This window comes from Hylobates moloch, unplaced genomic scaffold (genome assembly GCF_009828535.3).
Source record: "Hylobates moloch isolate HMO894 unplaced genomic scaffold, HMol_V3 SCAFFOLD_8, whole genome shotgun sequence".
Classification (NCBI taxonomy): Eukaryota; Metazoa; Chordata; class Mammalia; order Primates; family Hylobatidae; genus Hylobates; species Hylobates moloch.
This window is the reverse complement of record NW_026652283.1, coordinates 92,676,010-92,693,938: the sequence shown is the minus strand read 5'-3', so window position 1 is coordinate 92,693,938 and position 17,929 is coordinate 92,676,010. Positions and strand designations below refer to the sequence as shown.

Sequence of the window (17,929 nt, the reverse complement as noted above, 5' to 3'; positions counted from 1 at the left end):
GGTTGTCTTCTCACTGATTCTACCAACGTTTTCCCTGCAGAGAGAGGATACGGCAGAGCTGACCTCCTGTGTCACTGCTGCTGGGGTCAAGGCTGTGCCCTATACACACTATTCACACAGTGTGTGAACCCACACACAGGATACATCCTTGTACAGTCTGGATGCTGCATTCATTCATCCCAATCAACTGCAAAGAAGCATTTGGCCTCTCTGGCCCATGTTTCATGATTCCCTGGCAGGGCCCTCCCACACTGCACACATCACACTTCTGAGACATGTGTCTGAGCATTTCCCTTCCTCCTCAAGGGAGCCCCGTCTTGGCTGCGGTGTTTCTGAGGCAGAGCCCCACAGCTTTACCAGAACAGCCCAATTCAGAGCAGAACCTCTGAGGACACGGGGTGGAGAAGAGCAGGACCTTTCTGCTCCTGATTGACTTTCCAGGGAGAGCCTCCTGGAGCTGGAGCTCCCCCTGGAGGGACTGGAGGAGGTGCTGGCTCTGGGGACAGACAAAGGGCACAAGGTTTTCTTTTTGTTTGTTTAACTATACTTTAAGTTCTAGGGTACATGTGCACAACGTGCAGGTTTGTTACATATGTATACATGTGCCATGTTGGTGTGCTGCACCCTGTAACTCGTCATTTACATTAGGTATATCTCCTAATGCTATCGGTCCCCCTCTCCCCACCCCACGACCGGCCCCGGTGTATGATATTCCCCTTCCTGTGACCAAGTGTTCTCATTGTTCAATTCCCACCTGAGTGAGAACACGCAGTGTTTGGTTTTTTGTCCCTGCAATAGTTTGCTGAGAATGATGGTTTCCAGCTTCATCCATGTCCCTACAAAGGACATGAACTCATCATTTTTTATGGCTGCATAGTATTCCACGGTGTATATGTGCCACATTCTATTAATCCAGTCTATCATTGATGGATATTTGGGTTGGTTCCAAGTCTTTGCTATTGTGAATAGTGCCACAATAAACATACATGTGCATGTGTCTTTATAGCAGCATGATTTATAATCCTTTGGGTATATACCCAGTAATGGGATGGCTGGGTCAAATGGTATTTCTAGTTCTAGATCCTTGAGGAATCGCCACACTATCTTCCACAATGGTTGAACTAGTTTACGGTCCCACCAACAGTGTAAAAGTGTTCCTATTTCTCCACATCCTCTCCAGCACCTGTTGTTTCCTGACATTTCAATGACCTCCATTCTAACTGGTGAGAGATGATATCTCATTGTGGTTTTGATTTGCATTTCTCTGATGGCCAGTGATGATGAGCATTTTTTCATGTGTCTCTTGGCTGCATAAATGTCTTCTTTTGAGAAGTGTCTCTTCATATCCTTGGCCCACTTTTTGATGGGGTTGTTTGTTTTTTTCTTGTAAATTTGTTTGAGTTCATTGTAGATTCTGGATATTAGCCCTTTGTCAGATGAGTAGGTTGCAAAAATTTTCTCCCATTCTGTAGGTTGTCTGTTCACTCTGATGGTGGTTTCTTTTGCTGTGCAGAAGCTCTTTAGTTTAATTAGATCCCATTTGTCAATTTTGGCTTTTGTTGCCATTGCTTTTGGTGTTTTAGACATGAAGTCCTTACCCATGCCTATGTCCTGAATGGTATTGCCTAGGCTTTCTTCTAGGGTTTTTATGGTTTTAGGTCTAACATTTAAGTCTTTAATCCATCTTGAACTAATTTTTGTATAAGGTGTAAGGAAGGGATCCAGTTTCAGCTTTCTCCATATGGCTAGCCAGTTTTCCCAGCACCATTTATTAAACAGGGAATCCTTTCCCCATTGCTTGTTTTTGTCAGGTTTGTCAAAGATGAGATAGTTGTAGATATGCAGCATTATTTCTGAGGGCTCTGTTCTGTTCCATTGATCTATGTCTCTGTTGTGGTACCAGTACCATGCTGTTTTGGTTACTGTAGCCTTGTAGTATAGTTTGAAGTCAGGTAGCGTGATGCCTCCAGCTTTGTTCTTTTGGCTTAGGATTAACTTGGCTATTTGGGCTCTTTTTTGGTTCCATATGAACTTTAAAGTAGTTTTTTCCAATTCTGTGAAGAAAGTCATTGGTAGCTTGATGGGGATGGCATTGAATCTATCAATTACCTTGGGCAGTATGACCATTTTCATGGTATTGATTCTTCCAACCCATGAGCATGGACTGTTCTTCCATTTGTTTGTATCCTCTTTTATTTCATTGAGCAGTGGTTTGTAGTTCTCCTTGAAGAGGTCCTTCACATCCCTTGTAAGTTGGATTCCTAGCTATTTTATTCTCTTTGAAGCAATTGTGAATGGGAGTTCACTCATGATTTGGCTCTCTGTTTGTCTGTGATTGGTGTACAAGAATGCTTGTGATTTTTGCACATTGATTTTGTATCCTGAGACTTTGCTGAAGTTGCTAATCAGCTTAAGGAGATTTTGGACTGAGACAATGGGGTTTTCTAGATATACAATCATGTCATCTGCAAACAGGGACAATTTGACTTCCTCTTTTCCTAATTGAATACCCTTTATTTCTTTCTCCTGCCTGATTGCCCTGGCCAGAACTTCCAGCACTATGTTGAATAGGAGTGGTGAGAGAGGGCATCCCTGTCTTGTGCCAGTTTTCAAAGGGAATGCTTCCAGTTTTTGCCCAAAAAGCAATGGCAACAAAAGCCAAAATTGACAAATGGGATCTAATTAAACTAAAGAGCTTCTGCACAGCAAAAGAAACCACCATCAGAGTGAACAGACAACCTACAGAATGGGAGAAAATTTTTGCAACCTACTCATCTGACAAAGGGCTAATATCCAGAATCTACAATGAATTCAAACAAATTTACAAGAAAAAAACAACCCCATCAAAAAGTGGGTGAAGGATATGAACAGACACTTCTCAAAAGAAGACATTTATGCAGCCAAAAAACACATGAAAAAATGCTCATCATCACTGGCCATCAGAGAAATGCAAATCAAAACCACAATGAGATACCATCTCACACCAGTTAGAATGGTGATCATTAAAAAGTCAGGAAACAACAGGTGCTGGAGAGGATGTGGAGAAATAGGATCACTTTTATACTGTTGGTGGGACTGTAAACTAGTTCAATCATTGTGGAAGTCAGTGTGGTGATTCCTCAGGGATCTAGAACTAGAAATACCATTTGACCCAGCCATCCCATTACTGGGTATATACCCAAAGGACTATAAATCATGCTGCTATAAAGACACATGCACACGTATGTTTATTGCGGCACTATTCACAATAGCAAAGAGTTGGAACCAACCCAAATGTCCAACAACGATAGACTGGATTAAGAAAATGTGGCACATATACACCATGGAATACTATGCAGCCATAAAAAAATGATGAGTTCATGTCCTTTGCAGGGACATGGATGAAACTGGAAAACATCATTCTCAGTAAACTATCACAAGGACAAAAAAACAAACACCACATGTTCTCACTCATAGGTGGGAATTGAACAATGAGAACTCATGGACACAGGAAGGGGAACATCACACTCCGGGGACTGTTGTGGGGTGGGGGAGGGGGGAGGGACAGCATTAGGAGATATACCTAATGCTAAATGACGAGTTAATGGGTGCAGCAAACCAACATGGCACATGGATATATATGTAACAAACCTGCACATTGTGCACATGTACCCTAAAACCTAAAGTATAATAATAATAATAAATAAAAATAAAAAAATAAAAAAAACAAATATGGCTACACAATGAAAACAGGCAATTCTAATAATATAAATATTTCATGATTGGCTGAACACATGGAACAAATATTCAGCACATTCTGATTTTTCCTGCATCCAGAGTCTCCAGACGTCCACACTGAATTAACTGTCTGCAATTCCTTAGAGTTACCTAGGGCCTGATGGGTCTTGGTCCTTCACCTACTCTTGGTCATGTTCAAGTTCTGTATATAATTTCAGACAGGGAGGGACACATTAAGCAGATTCTCCTACACGCATGAACAATCCACTGTCCAGCCCTAACACAGAGACATCAGTCTCCTCAGTGTGAGAACAGGACTGTGAGAGAAATATTTTCAGAGGCCTGAGGTCCTGTCATGATAGAAATGTCTTGGGTTTCTCTGACCCTAGGGGTGAAATCTCCCTATTCTTGTAGATCATTATCTCAGTGTAATCTGTCCTGAGACTGTGCAAACAGGTAAGCAATATTTTTCATACCAATTCAAAGCAAATGCCCCTAGATGTTTTCTAGAAAGGAAACTGCAGTATGTAGCCTTCCCTCATCAAATTCCAATGTTGTTCACGGTTTACAGCATTTTAGATGTGAAATTAGAAGGATGGAGGGAATCTACACACTCTTGAATCAAAATGAATCTCTGTGCTACACAGTAACATTGGCTATTTGGGCATCTAGGAGTGACAGTGCTCAGTCTTGCTTCCAGAAACATACCAGCAAGGCAATGGCCTGCTTAGCTACAACAAGCCAACATCAAAGACATAGAGAATTGGGCTAGGTTCAATGAAACCTTGGTATCATCTTCCACAGAAAGGTAGACAAAGATGCCACTGGCTTTGGGCAGTCATAGAACCTCAAGGGACATGGTTGGGAAAAGAAATTTATAAGGAATACAATAATAGCTGGAAGACAAATTTTATTCAAATTAAGACATCTCACAGACACCTCTTGGAAATATGCTGCATAGATTGGTGTGAATTTGTCACATCTGTCTTGGGTCCAATATCCTGATAGTGGGCCCAAGATGACACAGGCATGGTCCGAGACAAGGAAGAGAGCAGAGCTCACTGACCCAACCCATGTTGATGTTTCAAATTCAACTCTAGAGTCTGATTCAAAACAACTCATGTCTATGATTCCTGGGCACATTGATGACATCTCTAAGCCCACTCTGGGGCTCAGGGTGCAAGGATTATGAGGTCTACCTGAGACATCATTTGGATGTTTATCACTCCTCCCCCATCAAGAACCAAGCAGACTTGCTGTTTCTCAAATGAGTACAAGGTGCTTCTGTAAGACAGATGGGAGCCAGACAGGTCAGCAGGAATCAAAGGAGTCAAACGACATTCATCCCGTGGCTCTCGGGGGACTTCATGCTCTGCCGCCTGTGGCACCTCCCTGCTGAGACTGGTGGGGTAGGAAGGTCTAAGGTTGATTCAAGGGGGTCAGGGACCACAGATTCCTAGATGGATTTGACAGAAGGCATAAGGCAACGGTTGCAGAAAGCAAAGGGGCTGACCTAATAAAAATGCAAACTATTCTCTTCTTGGTGGGACAGAGTGTGGCTGCCATGAGATAGTGAGAGAAAGAGAAAGATAGAGAGATAGAGATGGCATGTTCAGCAAATTGCCCACTGGCTGTTTCCCTTCCTCTTCCTCATTATCATTTTGATTTTCTGCAAATAAATTCAGAAGAGAGGATCACATTAAGCAAATCGTACTCCACACATGACCAAATTAGTGTCCAATCATAACACAGGGCATTAACATTCTCAGCATAAGAATATGGTATTCTTACAGAAAAGGTCTAGGATGCCCTAGGTTAAGTCTTGGAAGAAGTAGATGAACCTGCTTTCCAGGCCCATGAGGCAGAATCTTCCTCTTCTGGTACATCATAATTGCATATCCTCTGGCCTGTGTCTGTTAAGCAGTTAAACAAAACATTTCCCCAAGATCTTCAGGAACTGGATTAACTACTTTCTAGAAGTGTTGCTGCAATATTGACTTGTCTCAGTAGATGTCATGGTTGTTGAATGTTTAGAGGAATTTATACACAAGACTGAAGGATAAATTCTAAAAACCCTCCCATAATAAAAGATTCTACAGTGTTACACAGAAAAATTGGCCATTAGTAGGGTGGAGAACTCAGGCCTCAGCCTTGCTTTGTGGAAACTTATAAGCAAGGCAAAGATAGAAGTGTTTATGTTCAGGTTTTGAGGTGACTGCTAAGCTAAGCTAAGCAAATTTAAAGACAAGCCAACTTAAAGGAGAACAGAGACTGCAGCTGAGAGCAATAAACCCAAGGTAATGACATCCCCAAATCTATAGGCAAGGCTGCCAATGACCTTTGACAGGTATACTCCAAGGACATTGTTCAGGGACACAAATTACATCACTGCAGGAGACAGAAGACATTGGATCCAAGATAGGAGGTCTGACAGATGCCTCCTGTATACCTCCTGTACACAGGTGGGTATGAGTTTATCACACCTACTTGAGGTCCAGTAACCTGATACTGGGGCCAGAGAGACTAAGGCATGACATGGGCTGAGGAGGAGAGGGAAGCCCCCTGACCCACCTGATATCTGTGTTTAATATTTAATCCTACACTTCCTGATACAAACCAATATGTATCTATAGGCCCTGTCCTCAGAGTTGAACTTTCTTAGCCTAGGCAGAGGTACAAAGGACAAAGAATATAGAGGCTACATGGGAGAATGTTTAGCACTTCCTCCTCCCCTTCATAATGTGAAGATTCACTGCCTACATCCAGAGCAGAGTCGACTTTCTCTTCCTCAGGTGTGATTTTGGCACACCTCTGAGGCTGGTGGGAATCAGAAGAGTCATGGCAAATTGAGCAAGTGGCAGAATATTCCTCCAGTGAGTTCTGAGGGACTTCCTTTTCTTTAGCCTCCTGTACCTCCCTGATGAGCCAGGTGGGATAGAGATAACAGAGATGACAGAAGATTAAACCAAGAGTGATTAGACCCCAGGGAGTGCTAGCTGTTTTGACAGGAGGCATAAGTGAGTGGTCCCAAAAAGCAAAGGGGTGGTTCCCTTGAAGAGGGAACAGGCAATCCTCCTCTCTGCAACAGAATGTGGCTGCCACGGGGGCCTGAGAAGAAGAGAGCAGCTGGAGCTCATTGCACTGGGCAGGTATGATCTGAGGAGGGAGGAGACTCAGCTATCCCTGTATGGTGTAGATGTAACACACAGCACATGAAGAACCCTAACAGCTGCTACACCATGTGGCTCAGTTGGGTTGAATGTAACATACTATGGCCAAGAAAATACATGCTGAGCCATTGTAGACTCCAGAGATGGTGTGACTTATAGGCCTTCTTCTTCTAATATTGTGATTTGAAAAGTGAGTACTTTTGGTCTAGGTACTTTTCTTGGTGTTTAACTTTGCTAGTTACTTCCTAATTCCTCTCCTTGTTAACTCTTTGCTGTTTATCTTAACTAATAAGAACCTAATGACAACTGTGTAAGAAGCAGATACAAAACTCCTCCTGCTTTTCATTACAGAAGAAAACGGGTCCCATCTGTGTGTGCAGGAAATCCCTAAGGCTGGTAAGTTCTCCTCAGGTCATGCTTCCAAGTACCACAAAGAAAATAGACAACCATGTCAACAGGGCTATTTCACTGTTGAATGAGTGCACTAAATCAATACAGTCTGCAATTTTTTCCTTGCATCTAGAATCCATGACAACCTACACCTCTCTTGTCTTCTTTCTGAGGCCTTTTCCATATTTTACCTACCCATTACCAGTTCCTGATTCTTCATTGTTACCTGGAGGCAAGCGGTCCTTGGACTTTTTCAACTTTCTCGTCTTTAGCATCTTCATTTCCAACTTCATCATTTTCTGCAAACAAATGCAGTAGTGTCCATTCAGATATTTCCCACTTCACCCACTGCAAACACAGTCAGACATATGAGCACTGAGACATGAACATCTATGTACAAGTCAGTGTTGCACTGAAAGCCGTCGTGTTTCATCTTTAGCTCTCACGATTTTTACTCTGGCAATGTGGTTCTGATCTGGAGAGCCACCATCATGACATGGGAACAAATTAAAAAGGCCTTTTTCCCCTCATATCATTGGAGCCTTGTCCATCTTCTCTCTGGACTTCAGCAGTGTCTTCCCCTTCTGGCCACAGATCTGATTCCCAGGCACAGACTCCACATCCCCTCACAGCTCTCACTAAAACCTATTTCTTTCTCTTAGTAGAGGACAAACAACCTGTCGCCCACCGCTCCATACATTAGGGGACTTCACAGACCCTCCAAGTAGCTTCTGCTCTGTTGTCCCGGGAAATTCTCTCTACAAAGAGTGTTCCAGTCTTAACAACTTTCCTAACACCACATGCTACCACATCAACTACCTTATCTAACATCACATAGTGAGGGTCTTTGCCTTATTTTGAAATTCATTCATGTGTGTTCCCACATTTGAATGCTGTATCTACCATGCAGGAGATAATTTGTCCCCATTTCCAGTTAGACACAGACATCCAGGAAGGATAAATCGCTGGCCCACAGTTACTAAGACATTGCTAAGAATAGAGCCTGGGAACTTCCATTCTTAGTCCAGGGCTCGCTCCACTCTAACAAGCTGCTTCCTGTCACATCCTCCTTCCTGTCCTTTAAAACTGGATGGATGATGCTTCTTGCTCCAAAGGCCAGCTCCATCAAGGAGGAAGGAGGATTTTGCCATACTATGACCTCCAACCCATGAGTTTCTCATCTTTCTTCCTACACAGGAAGTCCTGGTCATGTCATGGTACTAATGCTTAGTGGAAAGAAAGACCACCGATAAAATTGTCATTATGCAGGTGGGGAGGTCTGGAGTCTTCTCATAAGCCTAGGATTTTGCATCATCAGGGCCTGTGACTGCCTTACCTGGGCTGAGCTTGCAGACAAGGCACTCTGCCAGCCTGCACCCCTCAGCCAGCTGCTCTCGGAGGTCCTGCCCCTGGTGGTCGTCAGGGTCATCATCAGTGAGAAGGGCCTTCAGTTGCTGATTGAGTAAGAGGGAGGCATCTCTCCCTTCCCATAACTTCTTCTTCCTTAACTGGGTCAGCTCTCATGCCTGAGAGTGAACTAGGGCTTTGTATCACCTAAGGTAGGATAGTAGAGAAAATGTAAGAGTGGAGAGGGATCAGTGATCAGTTCTAAGAATTGCAACAGAGATTTATGTGAGAATATCCTCAAGAAGCCCTCCAAGCAGAATTTTAGCACAGTTTTGGGGAAATGGCTCCGACAAACAGAAAAAGTTTTTTTTTGAGACAGAGTCTCACTCTGTCCCACAGGCTGGAGTACAGTGATGCAATCTCGGCTCACTGCAACTTTGACTTCCCAGGTTCAAGATATCCTCCTGCCTCAGCCTCCCATGTAGCTAGGACTACAGGCAGATGCCACCACGCGTGGCTAATTTTTGCATTTTTATTAGAGACAGGGTTTACGACATGTTGGCCAGGCTGGTCTCGAAATCCTGACCTCAGGTGATCCACCCTCCTCAGCCTACCAAAGTGCTGGGATTACAGCGGTGAGCCACCACGCCCAGCCGAAATATAATTTTTTACTAAAAGCCCTCCTCTGTAATAGAGTGCTCCTGTAAGATTCCTCAACATTCAACATTTTCCTGTGTAGAGAAAACTAGATGTCTTCCCAAATTTGTTTCAGAAAATTGTCCCTTTAGTTCCTCATTACATGGACATTTCTATGTAAAAATAGCACACATAGCACAATATGCAGTGACTGGACACAAAGCCACACATAGAAATGTGGCCAAGTACAGCTGAGGTTATTCAGAGAGATGAAAGAATGAAAGAATGGCAGGGTCAAGATAATAACATTCAAATGAATGAAAGAATGAGAAGCCAGTAAGTCAGGAGGTGATTCTAACTAAGGATAAAGAAAATGTGATACTTATTTACAATGGAGTGCTATACAGGCATAAAAAAGAATGAGATCCTGTTATTTGCAGCAACATGGATGAAACTGGAGGTCATTATGCAAAGTGAAATTAGCCAGGCAAAGAAAGACAAACGTCGCATGGTGTCACTTATTTGTGGGATCTAAAAATCAAAACAATTGAACTCATGGTGATAGAGAGTAGAAGGATAGTCACCAGAGGCAGGGAAGCACACTGGGAGCTGAGGTTATGGGGGTGGTTAATGTGTACAAAAAAATAGAATGAATAAGACCTAGTATTTGATAGCACAATCGTGTGATGATAGCTAATAATATAATTGTACATTTAAAAATAACTAAAAGAGTATAATCAATTGTAACATAAACAACAAATTCTTGAGGGGATAGATACCCCATTTTATGCAATGTCATTATTATCCATTGTATGCCTGTACCAAAATATCTCAGGCACTCCATAAATATGTGCACCTACTGTGTACCCACAAACATTAAAATAAAACATTTAGAAAGAGAAAATGTAGTGGTGATTGCACAATATTTTGAATGTACTAAATGCTGCTGAGCTGTTCACTTTCCTCTGGTTAATTTTGTGTTTTACAAATTTTGCCTCATTACTTGTTCCGAGTAACAATTGTAGCCCATAATTTACTAGCATTGTTGTTCTGTAATTGTTTTATAAATGTTTGCACGACATGTGCCTGCTATGTAAATTCCTGCCCTTCTCCTGGCCCAGGTTAGCTCTTATTTCTCCAGCTGAGCTGCCCCCCTTCAGAGACTCACACACCTTCCACCTGCCTGCCCCACCACACAGAGCCTCCCTCACCTGAGCTCCTCAGCTTGTGTCGACTTCTCTGCCAGCTTCTCCTCCTTGAACTGCATCTTCTCCCCCAGCTCAGATTCTGTGATGCCTTTGTGCTCCTCACACTCTAAGAAAAGACACACCTGGGCTGGGCACAGTGGCTCACGCTTGTAATCCCAGCACTTTGGGAGGCCGAGGCGGGCGGATCACGAGGTCAGGAGATCGAGACCACGGTGAAACCCCATCTCTACTAAAAATACAAAAAAATTAGCCGGGTGTGGTGGCGAGCGCCTGTAGTCCCAGCTACTCGGAGAGGCTGAGGCAGGAGAATGGCGTGAACCCGGGAGGCGGAGCTTGCAGTGAGCCGAGATTGTGCCACTGCACTCCAGCCTGGGCGACGAGCGAGACTCCGTCTCAAAAAAAAAAAAAAAAAAGACACACCTGTCTTGGTGGGAGTTGGAAATGCCACTGTGGTCATTGCCTACAGGGGAGTGAGAGGTGACAGCGTGCTGGCAGTCCTCACAGCCCTCGCTCACTCTGGGCGCCTCCTCTGCCTGGGCTCCCACTTTGGCGGCACTTGAGGAGCCCTTCAGCCCACCGCTGCACCGTGGGAGCCCCTTTCTGGGCTAGCCAAGGCCGGAGCTGGCTCCCTCAGCTTGCAGGGAGGTGTGAAGGGAGGGGCGCAAGCCAGAACCCGGGCTGCGCGTGGCGCTTGTGGGCCAGCTGGAGTTCCGGGTGGGCATGGGCTTTGCTGGGAGCAGCCAGCCGGCCCTGCCGGCCCCAGGCAATGAGGGGCTTAGCACCTGGGCCGGAGGCTGTACTGGGACCCCCAGCAGTGCCAGCCCACCGGCACTGCGCTGGATTTCTCACCGGGCCTTAGCTGCCTTCCCGCGGGGCAGGGCTCGGGACCTGCAGCCCGCCATGCCTGAGCCTCCCACCCCCTCCGTGGGCTCCTGTGCGGCCTGAGCCTCCCGGATGAGTGCCGCCCCCTGCTCCACGGCGCCCAGTCTCATCGACCACCCAAGGGCTGAGGAGTGTGGGCACCTGGCGTGGGACTGGCAGGCAGCTCCACCTGCAGCCCCGGTGGGGGATCCACTGGGCTCCTGAGTCTGGTGGGGACGTGGAGAACCTTTATGTCTAGCTCAAGGTTTGTAAACACACTAATCAGCACCCTGTGTCTAGCTCAGAGTTTGTGAATGCACCAGTGGACACTCTGTATCTAGCTACTTTGGTGGGGCCTTGGAGAACCTTTACATCTAGTTCAAGGATTGTAAATACACCAGTCCACACTCTATCTAGCTCAAGGTTTGCAGACACACCAATCAGCACCCTGTGTCTAGCTCAGGGTTTGTGAATGCACCAATCGACACTCTGTATCTAGCTGCTCTGGTGGGGCCTTGGAAAACCTTTGTGTGGACACTCTGTATCTAGCTAATCTGGTGGGGATGTAGAGAACCTTTGTGTCTAGCTCAGGGATTGTAAACGCACCAGTCAGCTCCCTGTCAAAACAGACCACTTGGCTCTACCAATCAGCAGGATGTGGGTGGGGCCCGGTAAGAGAGTAAAAGCAGGCTGCCCAAGCCAACAGTGGCAACCCGCTGGGGTCCCCTTGTACACTGTGGAAGCTTTGTTCTTTCTCTCTTTGCAATAAATCTTGCTGCTGCTCACACTTTGGGTCCACACTGCCTTTATGAGCTGTAACACTCACCGCGAAGGTTTGCAGCTTCACTCCTGAAGCGAGCGAGACCACGAACCCACCCGGAGGAAGGAACAACTGGAGACGCGCCGCCTTAAGAGCTGTTAATACTCACCGCGAAGGTCCGCAGCTTCACTCCTGAGCCCGCGAGACCAAGAACCCCACCAGAAGGAAGAAACTCCGAACACATCCGAACATCAGAAGGAACAAACTCCAGACGCGCCACCTTAAGAGCTGTAACACTCACCGCGAGGGTCCGCGGCTTCATTCTTGAAGTAAGTGAGACCAAGAACCCACCAATTCCGGACACAGGAGGAGTCAGGGTCCACCCCAAGGACACAAGGATCCCCAGTACCAGGCTCTCGACGGCACTTGATGCTGTCACTTATGGGTACCACAGTTTCTGGCAGGTGCAGCATCCTCTTTAGGCTCCTTTAAAGCAGGTGCTCTGTGCTACCATCACTTCTCCCAGTGCAGCTGGCACAGAGCTTTGCCTATTGGGCCTCCATATCTTTACCAACCTCCCAAATACAAGGCAGCTGATACTCCCCAATTTAGGGATGAGGAAAGAGAAACTCAAAGGCACATGAAATAACTAGACAACATGACTCAATTGGAATGAGGCAGAGTCAGAATTCACATCCACTAAGGTGTGACTCAAAATCATGGGCCACTTTACCAAGCCTTGCAGCCTCTCCTGTAAAACACTAGGCTGCAACATAAAGCAGTGATTTCCCATACAGTCAGGAAGGCCCTAGAACTGTGGGACTGATGGTTCCCTTGTATTGGGAATTTCAAGCACAAATATCACAGAGATTTTGTAAATCATATCTGGACACAATTAAGTAAAATATGAGGCATAAGACCATAAGGCCCTGAAAAAAAAAATGCCCAAATGCTAACAAAGTTTGTGTTAAATTAGAAATAGTAGCACAACTAACTAATAGTGTTTGCTCTGTGCCAAGTACTGTTCCAGGAGATTTACAGGAAGGAATTCCGGTAATTCATTGCCGCAATTTACAGAGGTAGGAATTATTATAGGACCCTATTAACAGATAAGGAAACTGAGACAAAGAGAAGACAAACAACTTGGATTGGAGCCCAGGAGACTAGCCCAGGGTCCCTCCTCTCCACACTGCACTGTTACCTCAGCAGAGTCTTGGGCACTCCCTTTCTTCCTCTTTAGAAATAAGAGCCTGTGCTCCAGGAAGCAGGACTTCCCTCTCAGCAGGGTCGTCCCTGCTCCTGATGCTGTCACTTATGGATACCACAGGTTCTATTCAGAGCAGACTCCTCATTAAGCTCCTGGAAAGCAGGGACTGTGAACTATCACCATCTTTCCCCCAGTGTGGACAGCACAGGGCTTTGCCTATTGGGCCTCAATAGAGGCTTAAATTGAATAAAAGTTCATTAGTTCCAGACATTTACACCAACAGACTAAACGTTATTTGCCTGCAGGATTTTATATGGTACAGAGAGGATCCTGGTAAAAATGGTTTAGGCTGTTACTGAGAAAAACAGAAGTTTTGTGTCTGCATCAGGCATCAATAATTGGGATTTTAACTCTAACCCCACCCTACACTGCAAATGTGGAAAAGTTGCTAAACACTTCGTGTCCAGTTTTTCAATCCTCAGCAAAATGAGATTAAAATATCTACTTCAACCTTTCTGGGAGTAAGGGAAGGATGAAATTTATTTTGATGAAGAGAAGAGAGGAATCAGGTCTAAAGGGTATTTAGTTTCTCAGAGAGAAGACAGTGATCACTCATCACTTTGGCGATAGTGAACCTGCAGAACTTACACGGTGAAACCCCGTCTCTACTAAAAATACAAAAAATTAGCCGGGTGTGGTGGCGGGCGCCTGTAGTTCCAGCTACTGGTGAGGCTGAGGCAGGAGAATGGCATGAACCCGGGAGGTGGAGCTTGCAGTGAGCCGAGATTGCACCACTGCACTCCAGCCTGGGCAACAGAGCGAGAGTCCGTCTCAAAAAAAAAAAAAAAAAAAAAAATTACTGTATTTCTGTAGCTGGCAGAAGCTTCAGAGACAAGAAATTTCTCTTTGAGGTCTCGGAACTGCTGTTCGCTCATTTTCAGCTGTGAGCGCAATTCCTGGTTTATTTCTAGGATGTTCGTTTCTGCTCTCTCAATGGACAAAGGGCTGACAGATTCTGCTATGCTGACGTTTGTGGCAGAAGATGTAGAGCCAGGGACTGGGGAGAAGAAACCCAAACACAAGATGGGTTAAAAACTAGTGAAATCAAAGAGATTTGATCAAGACTGAGGGATGACAATAAATGGAATTCTTACCTTACTGTTCAGAAAAACTTGATCAGCACCCCACAACACCTGAAAGTCCTTAACCACAAAAACAAAGTTTAAGGAGCCAGAGCCTGGAGCAGAAGGCACTGCCTGTAGCTTAGACTCTGAAGGGAGCACGGGAAGTAGTGCCCAGTGGGTCAAGTAACGGTCTGCCGTCGCTATAACAGAATTAGAAGGTGGCGATGTCATGGGATCTTGGAGCCCCTGCCTTCCACTTGCCTAGGCCATGCTGAAACACAAGGCCTCCTGATCTCCCCTGAGGGTCACCACGAATGGGGACCACTCCCTCAGCTGTCATTCTGGGTATTTGTGTACCCTTGTGACAATACCGCAGACCTATCTCCCAATAAATCTAAGCATACTTCTCATTGTTCATTCCTTATGTGTATAAAATCATCAAGGCAGAAATAATTTCCCAACAGGTTTTATTTTCAATTGCTGTGATGAAGTCGCCCCCCTTCTCTTTAAGTAAAAACAGATCTGAAGGCTTTTCTACAAGTGAAAGATGTGGAACTTTTAGACTGCCATGATGTGCTTTTCTGGGTCTTCTGCAGTTTTTTTCTGTGTCTTCTAAAAAGTGTAGGACTAAAAGCAGAATATAATACTATGTGAGTGAATAATTCATTTTCAAAATGTTTTCTGTGTTGTCTCAATATTCTTCTTGCGGCATCCCATTGTTATGTTGATTTCTTTTCCCTTACTGGGGCAGTATGTTGGCTTTTCACTACACTTACAACCAGTTTGACATCCTTACTGCTGAAGCTGTTCCACTGTCTGTAGGCTGATTTGTATTTTAATGTCTCTAAATACTCCATTTCATACTTCTCAGTTATGGATGTCATTCTAGATTCACAATTGCTCTTTTCGAGATATCAAGTGATCAAAATCATTTACGAATACCTCCTGAAAACATGCAGAGACCACCTATCTTGGGAAATCTTATAAAGCTGAGGCTATTTTGTTTTCATTTAGTTCCCCTATATATTAAACAGAACAGGGCCCATGAGCAGTTTTTATAGAATATTGCTTGTTAGATGTTTTTTTGAGTTGGCCTAATACCATTGATCTGTGATTGTCTTCCACTAAAAGAACATGGTGAGATCAGTCATGGTGGTTGGTGATCTGCAGGGTACATGTGTAATACCCTAGAGGAAGGTGCAGGTCATAATCCATTGTGATTTTTATAGCACAATGTATGTTTTATGGAATTTTTACTCTGTTCTATTTACAAAGATTAAATTGAAGCTATGGCTTAGGGTTTTATACCTGAACTTAAAATTTTTCTGATTTCTTTCTTTCCTTTTTTGTTTTTCTTGAGACGGAGTTTCGCTCTTATTGCCCAGGCTGGAGTACAATGGCACAATCTCGGCTCACTGCAACCTCTGCCTCCGGGGTTCATGCAATCCTCCTGCCTCAGCCTCCAGAGTAGGTGGGATTACAGGCACGAGCCACCATGCCCAGCTAATTTTGTATTTTTGGTAGAGACAGGGTTTCTCCACGTTGGTCAGGCTGGTTTCGAACTCCCAACCTCAGGTGATCTGCCTGCTTTGGCCTCCCAAAGTGCTGGGCTTACAGGCGTGAGCCACCACGCCTGGCCTTAAAGTTTTTCTGATTTCTACATTGCAACTACATTCTCCTGTAAACGGAAAAATGCTTTTTATTACTTATAAGAACAAGTAATTGGTTTGAGTTTTTAAAGATGAAGCACTAACTTTTGTTTTCATCGTGCACTTGTCCCTATTCGTGCTCATTGTCTCTCAGCATGTCCTGGTCTTTCTCCTTGCACTTACCCTCCTCCTGCTGAACAATCTCCATGCACTGTCCCACACCACCAGCAATTCCAGCTCTCCCTTGGCCTCCCCAAAATGGGTGCAGGTGTCAGGATGTCAAACACATCCTAAATGCAAAAGCAACCCATGCTCTAGAGCAGGCAGCTGTGATCCCACCTCCCTGAAGTTAGCGATAATGTCCTAGTACAGGAAGGAATTATTTCTCTTTTACTAAGGGGTCTTTTCTTCATGTCTGAATGCCGCTGATCTAGTGAGCACAACTGTCCGAAATATGAATGCACTTGCTAACTTTCTAGTTTCTTCTTAGGCAGCTAGATTATTTATAAGTCCTCCTTACTTACATATCTCTACTGAAGTTTGAATTCTTAGCCGAACAATTCCTTTTCTTGTAAGGTGAGAGGCTTGGAGAAGACCGGTCTCATCACTGTGCAGAAAAGGTAAAAAAATTTCTATTCAAAGCAAGTTTGAATTTGAAACTAGGGCTTTCACTGTTTCCAACGTGGAAGGTCAGTGTCTCAAGCACGTCTCCAAGGGCTTGTGTCTCTGCCGTACTCCAGTAAAGCTAAAATGGGGCCCAAGGATCCAGGTCTCTTAGAGTCCCCCAGTTTCTCTGGGCTTTAGAGGCTGCAGTGAACATATCCTGTTGTTCTGCTCTGGCCTACTTTTGTATTGTGGCTTTGGGATGATATGATGCAGCTTAGTGGTTCCTACCCGCAAGCTGATCAGAGTAAGAAACACCACCTGGGAAAGTTAGTGCAAATACAAGTCCATCAACCCCATTGCAGTGATTCTGATTCTGATTCAGTGGCCTTACCTGGTGCCTGGAATGCATTTGTCAATGTTACTCAGATGTGCAGTAAGTTTGGGCACCCATTTATATCATCAATCTTACAGTTTGTGAGATGATTTTTCTTATATATTATCACTTGTGATCTTCACAATCAACTTGTGAGGAGAGTTTTACTTTGCCCTGTTTTGTTGCTGAAGTAACCAAGGTACAGAGTCTGTAACTTGGCCAAGTTCTCCTCACTGTAAGTACTAGAGCCAGATCTCAGGTAGTCCCCTCTCCCCCCACACCCTTTTCCACATTTTCCAATTCAATTGGGTCAGTTCTTTCTGAGTAGGTGTTTCTCTCACCTATACCTTATTTCTGAAAAAAAAAAAAAAAAAAAAAGCCTTTTTATAATCTAATGTATTTCCTCACGACAGGCTGTCAGCATCATATTCTGGCCACTGACTGTGAAAGTGAGATGCATTTTTTTCATGAAAATACTGGGCAGAGAAACGTGGAAGGACAACTTGCGTTATTATGTTGTTATTATTATTATTACTAAAGTATAATTCATGTATCATAAAAGTTACCATTTTTAGGCATACCATTCAGTGTCTGTTACTATATTTAAAAGGTTTTGCAGTCATCACCACTACCTAATTCCAGAACATTTTTGTAACGTTAAAAAGAATGCCCGTACTTATTGGCAGTCATTCTCCATTCCCCACTTCTTGCAATCCATAAATTTATAGCAACCGCTAATCTACTTTCTCGACATATAAATTTAATTGCTCTGGAAATTTCGCATATATGGAATAATACATTATATGGCCTTTTGCATCTGGCTTCTTTCACTTAGCATAATGTTCTCAAGGTTCGTCCTTGATGTGGCATGTGTCAGTACT

The 17,929-nt window shown here is 44.3% G+C and overlaps 1 protein-coding gene across 1 annotated transcript; it reads right to left on the bottom strand.

The window, feature by feature from the left end:
- Positions 1-3,950: 3,950 nt before the first annotated feature.
- Positions 3,951-16,277, bottom strand: LOC116472467 (putative neuroblastoma breakpoint family member 5). The gene is given in 10 exon segments (XM_032159204.1): positions 3,951-4,034; positions 5,346-5,386; positions 6,420-6,634; positions 7,504-7,576; positions 8,614-8,831; positions 10,472-10,574; positions 10,889-10,928; positions 14,157-14,353; positions 14,456-14,620; positions 16,253-16,277. Coding segments are annotated over 10 exon segments (1,161 nt in total).
- Positions 16,278-17,929: the final 1,652 nt, after the last annotated feature.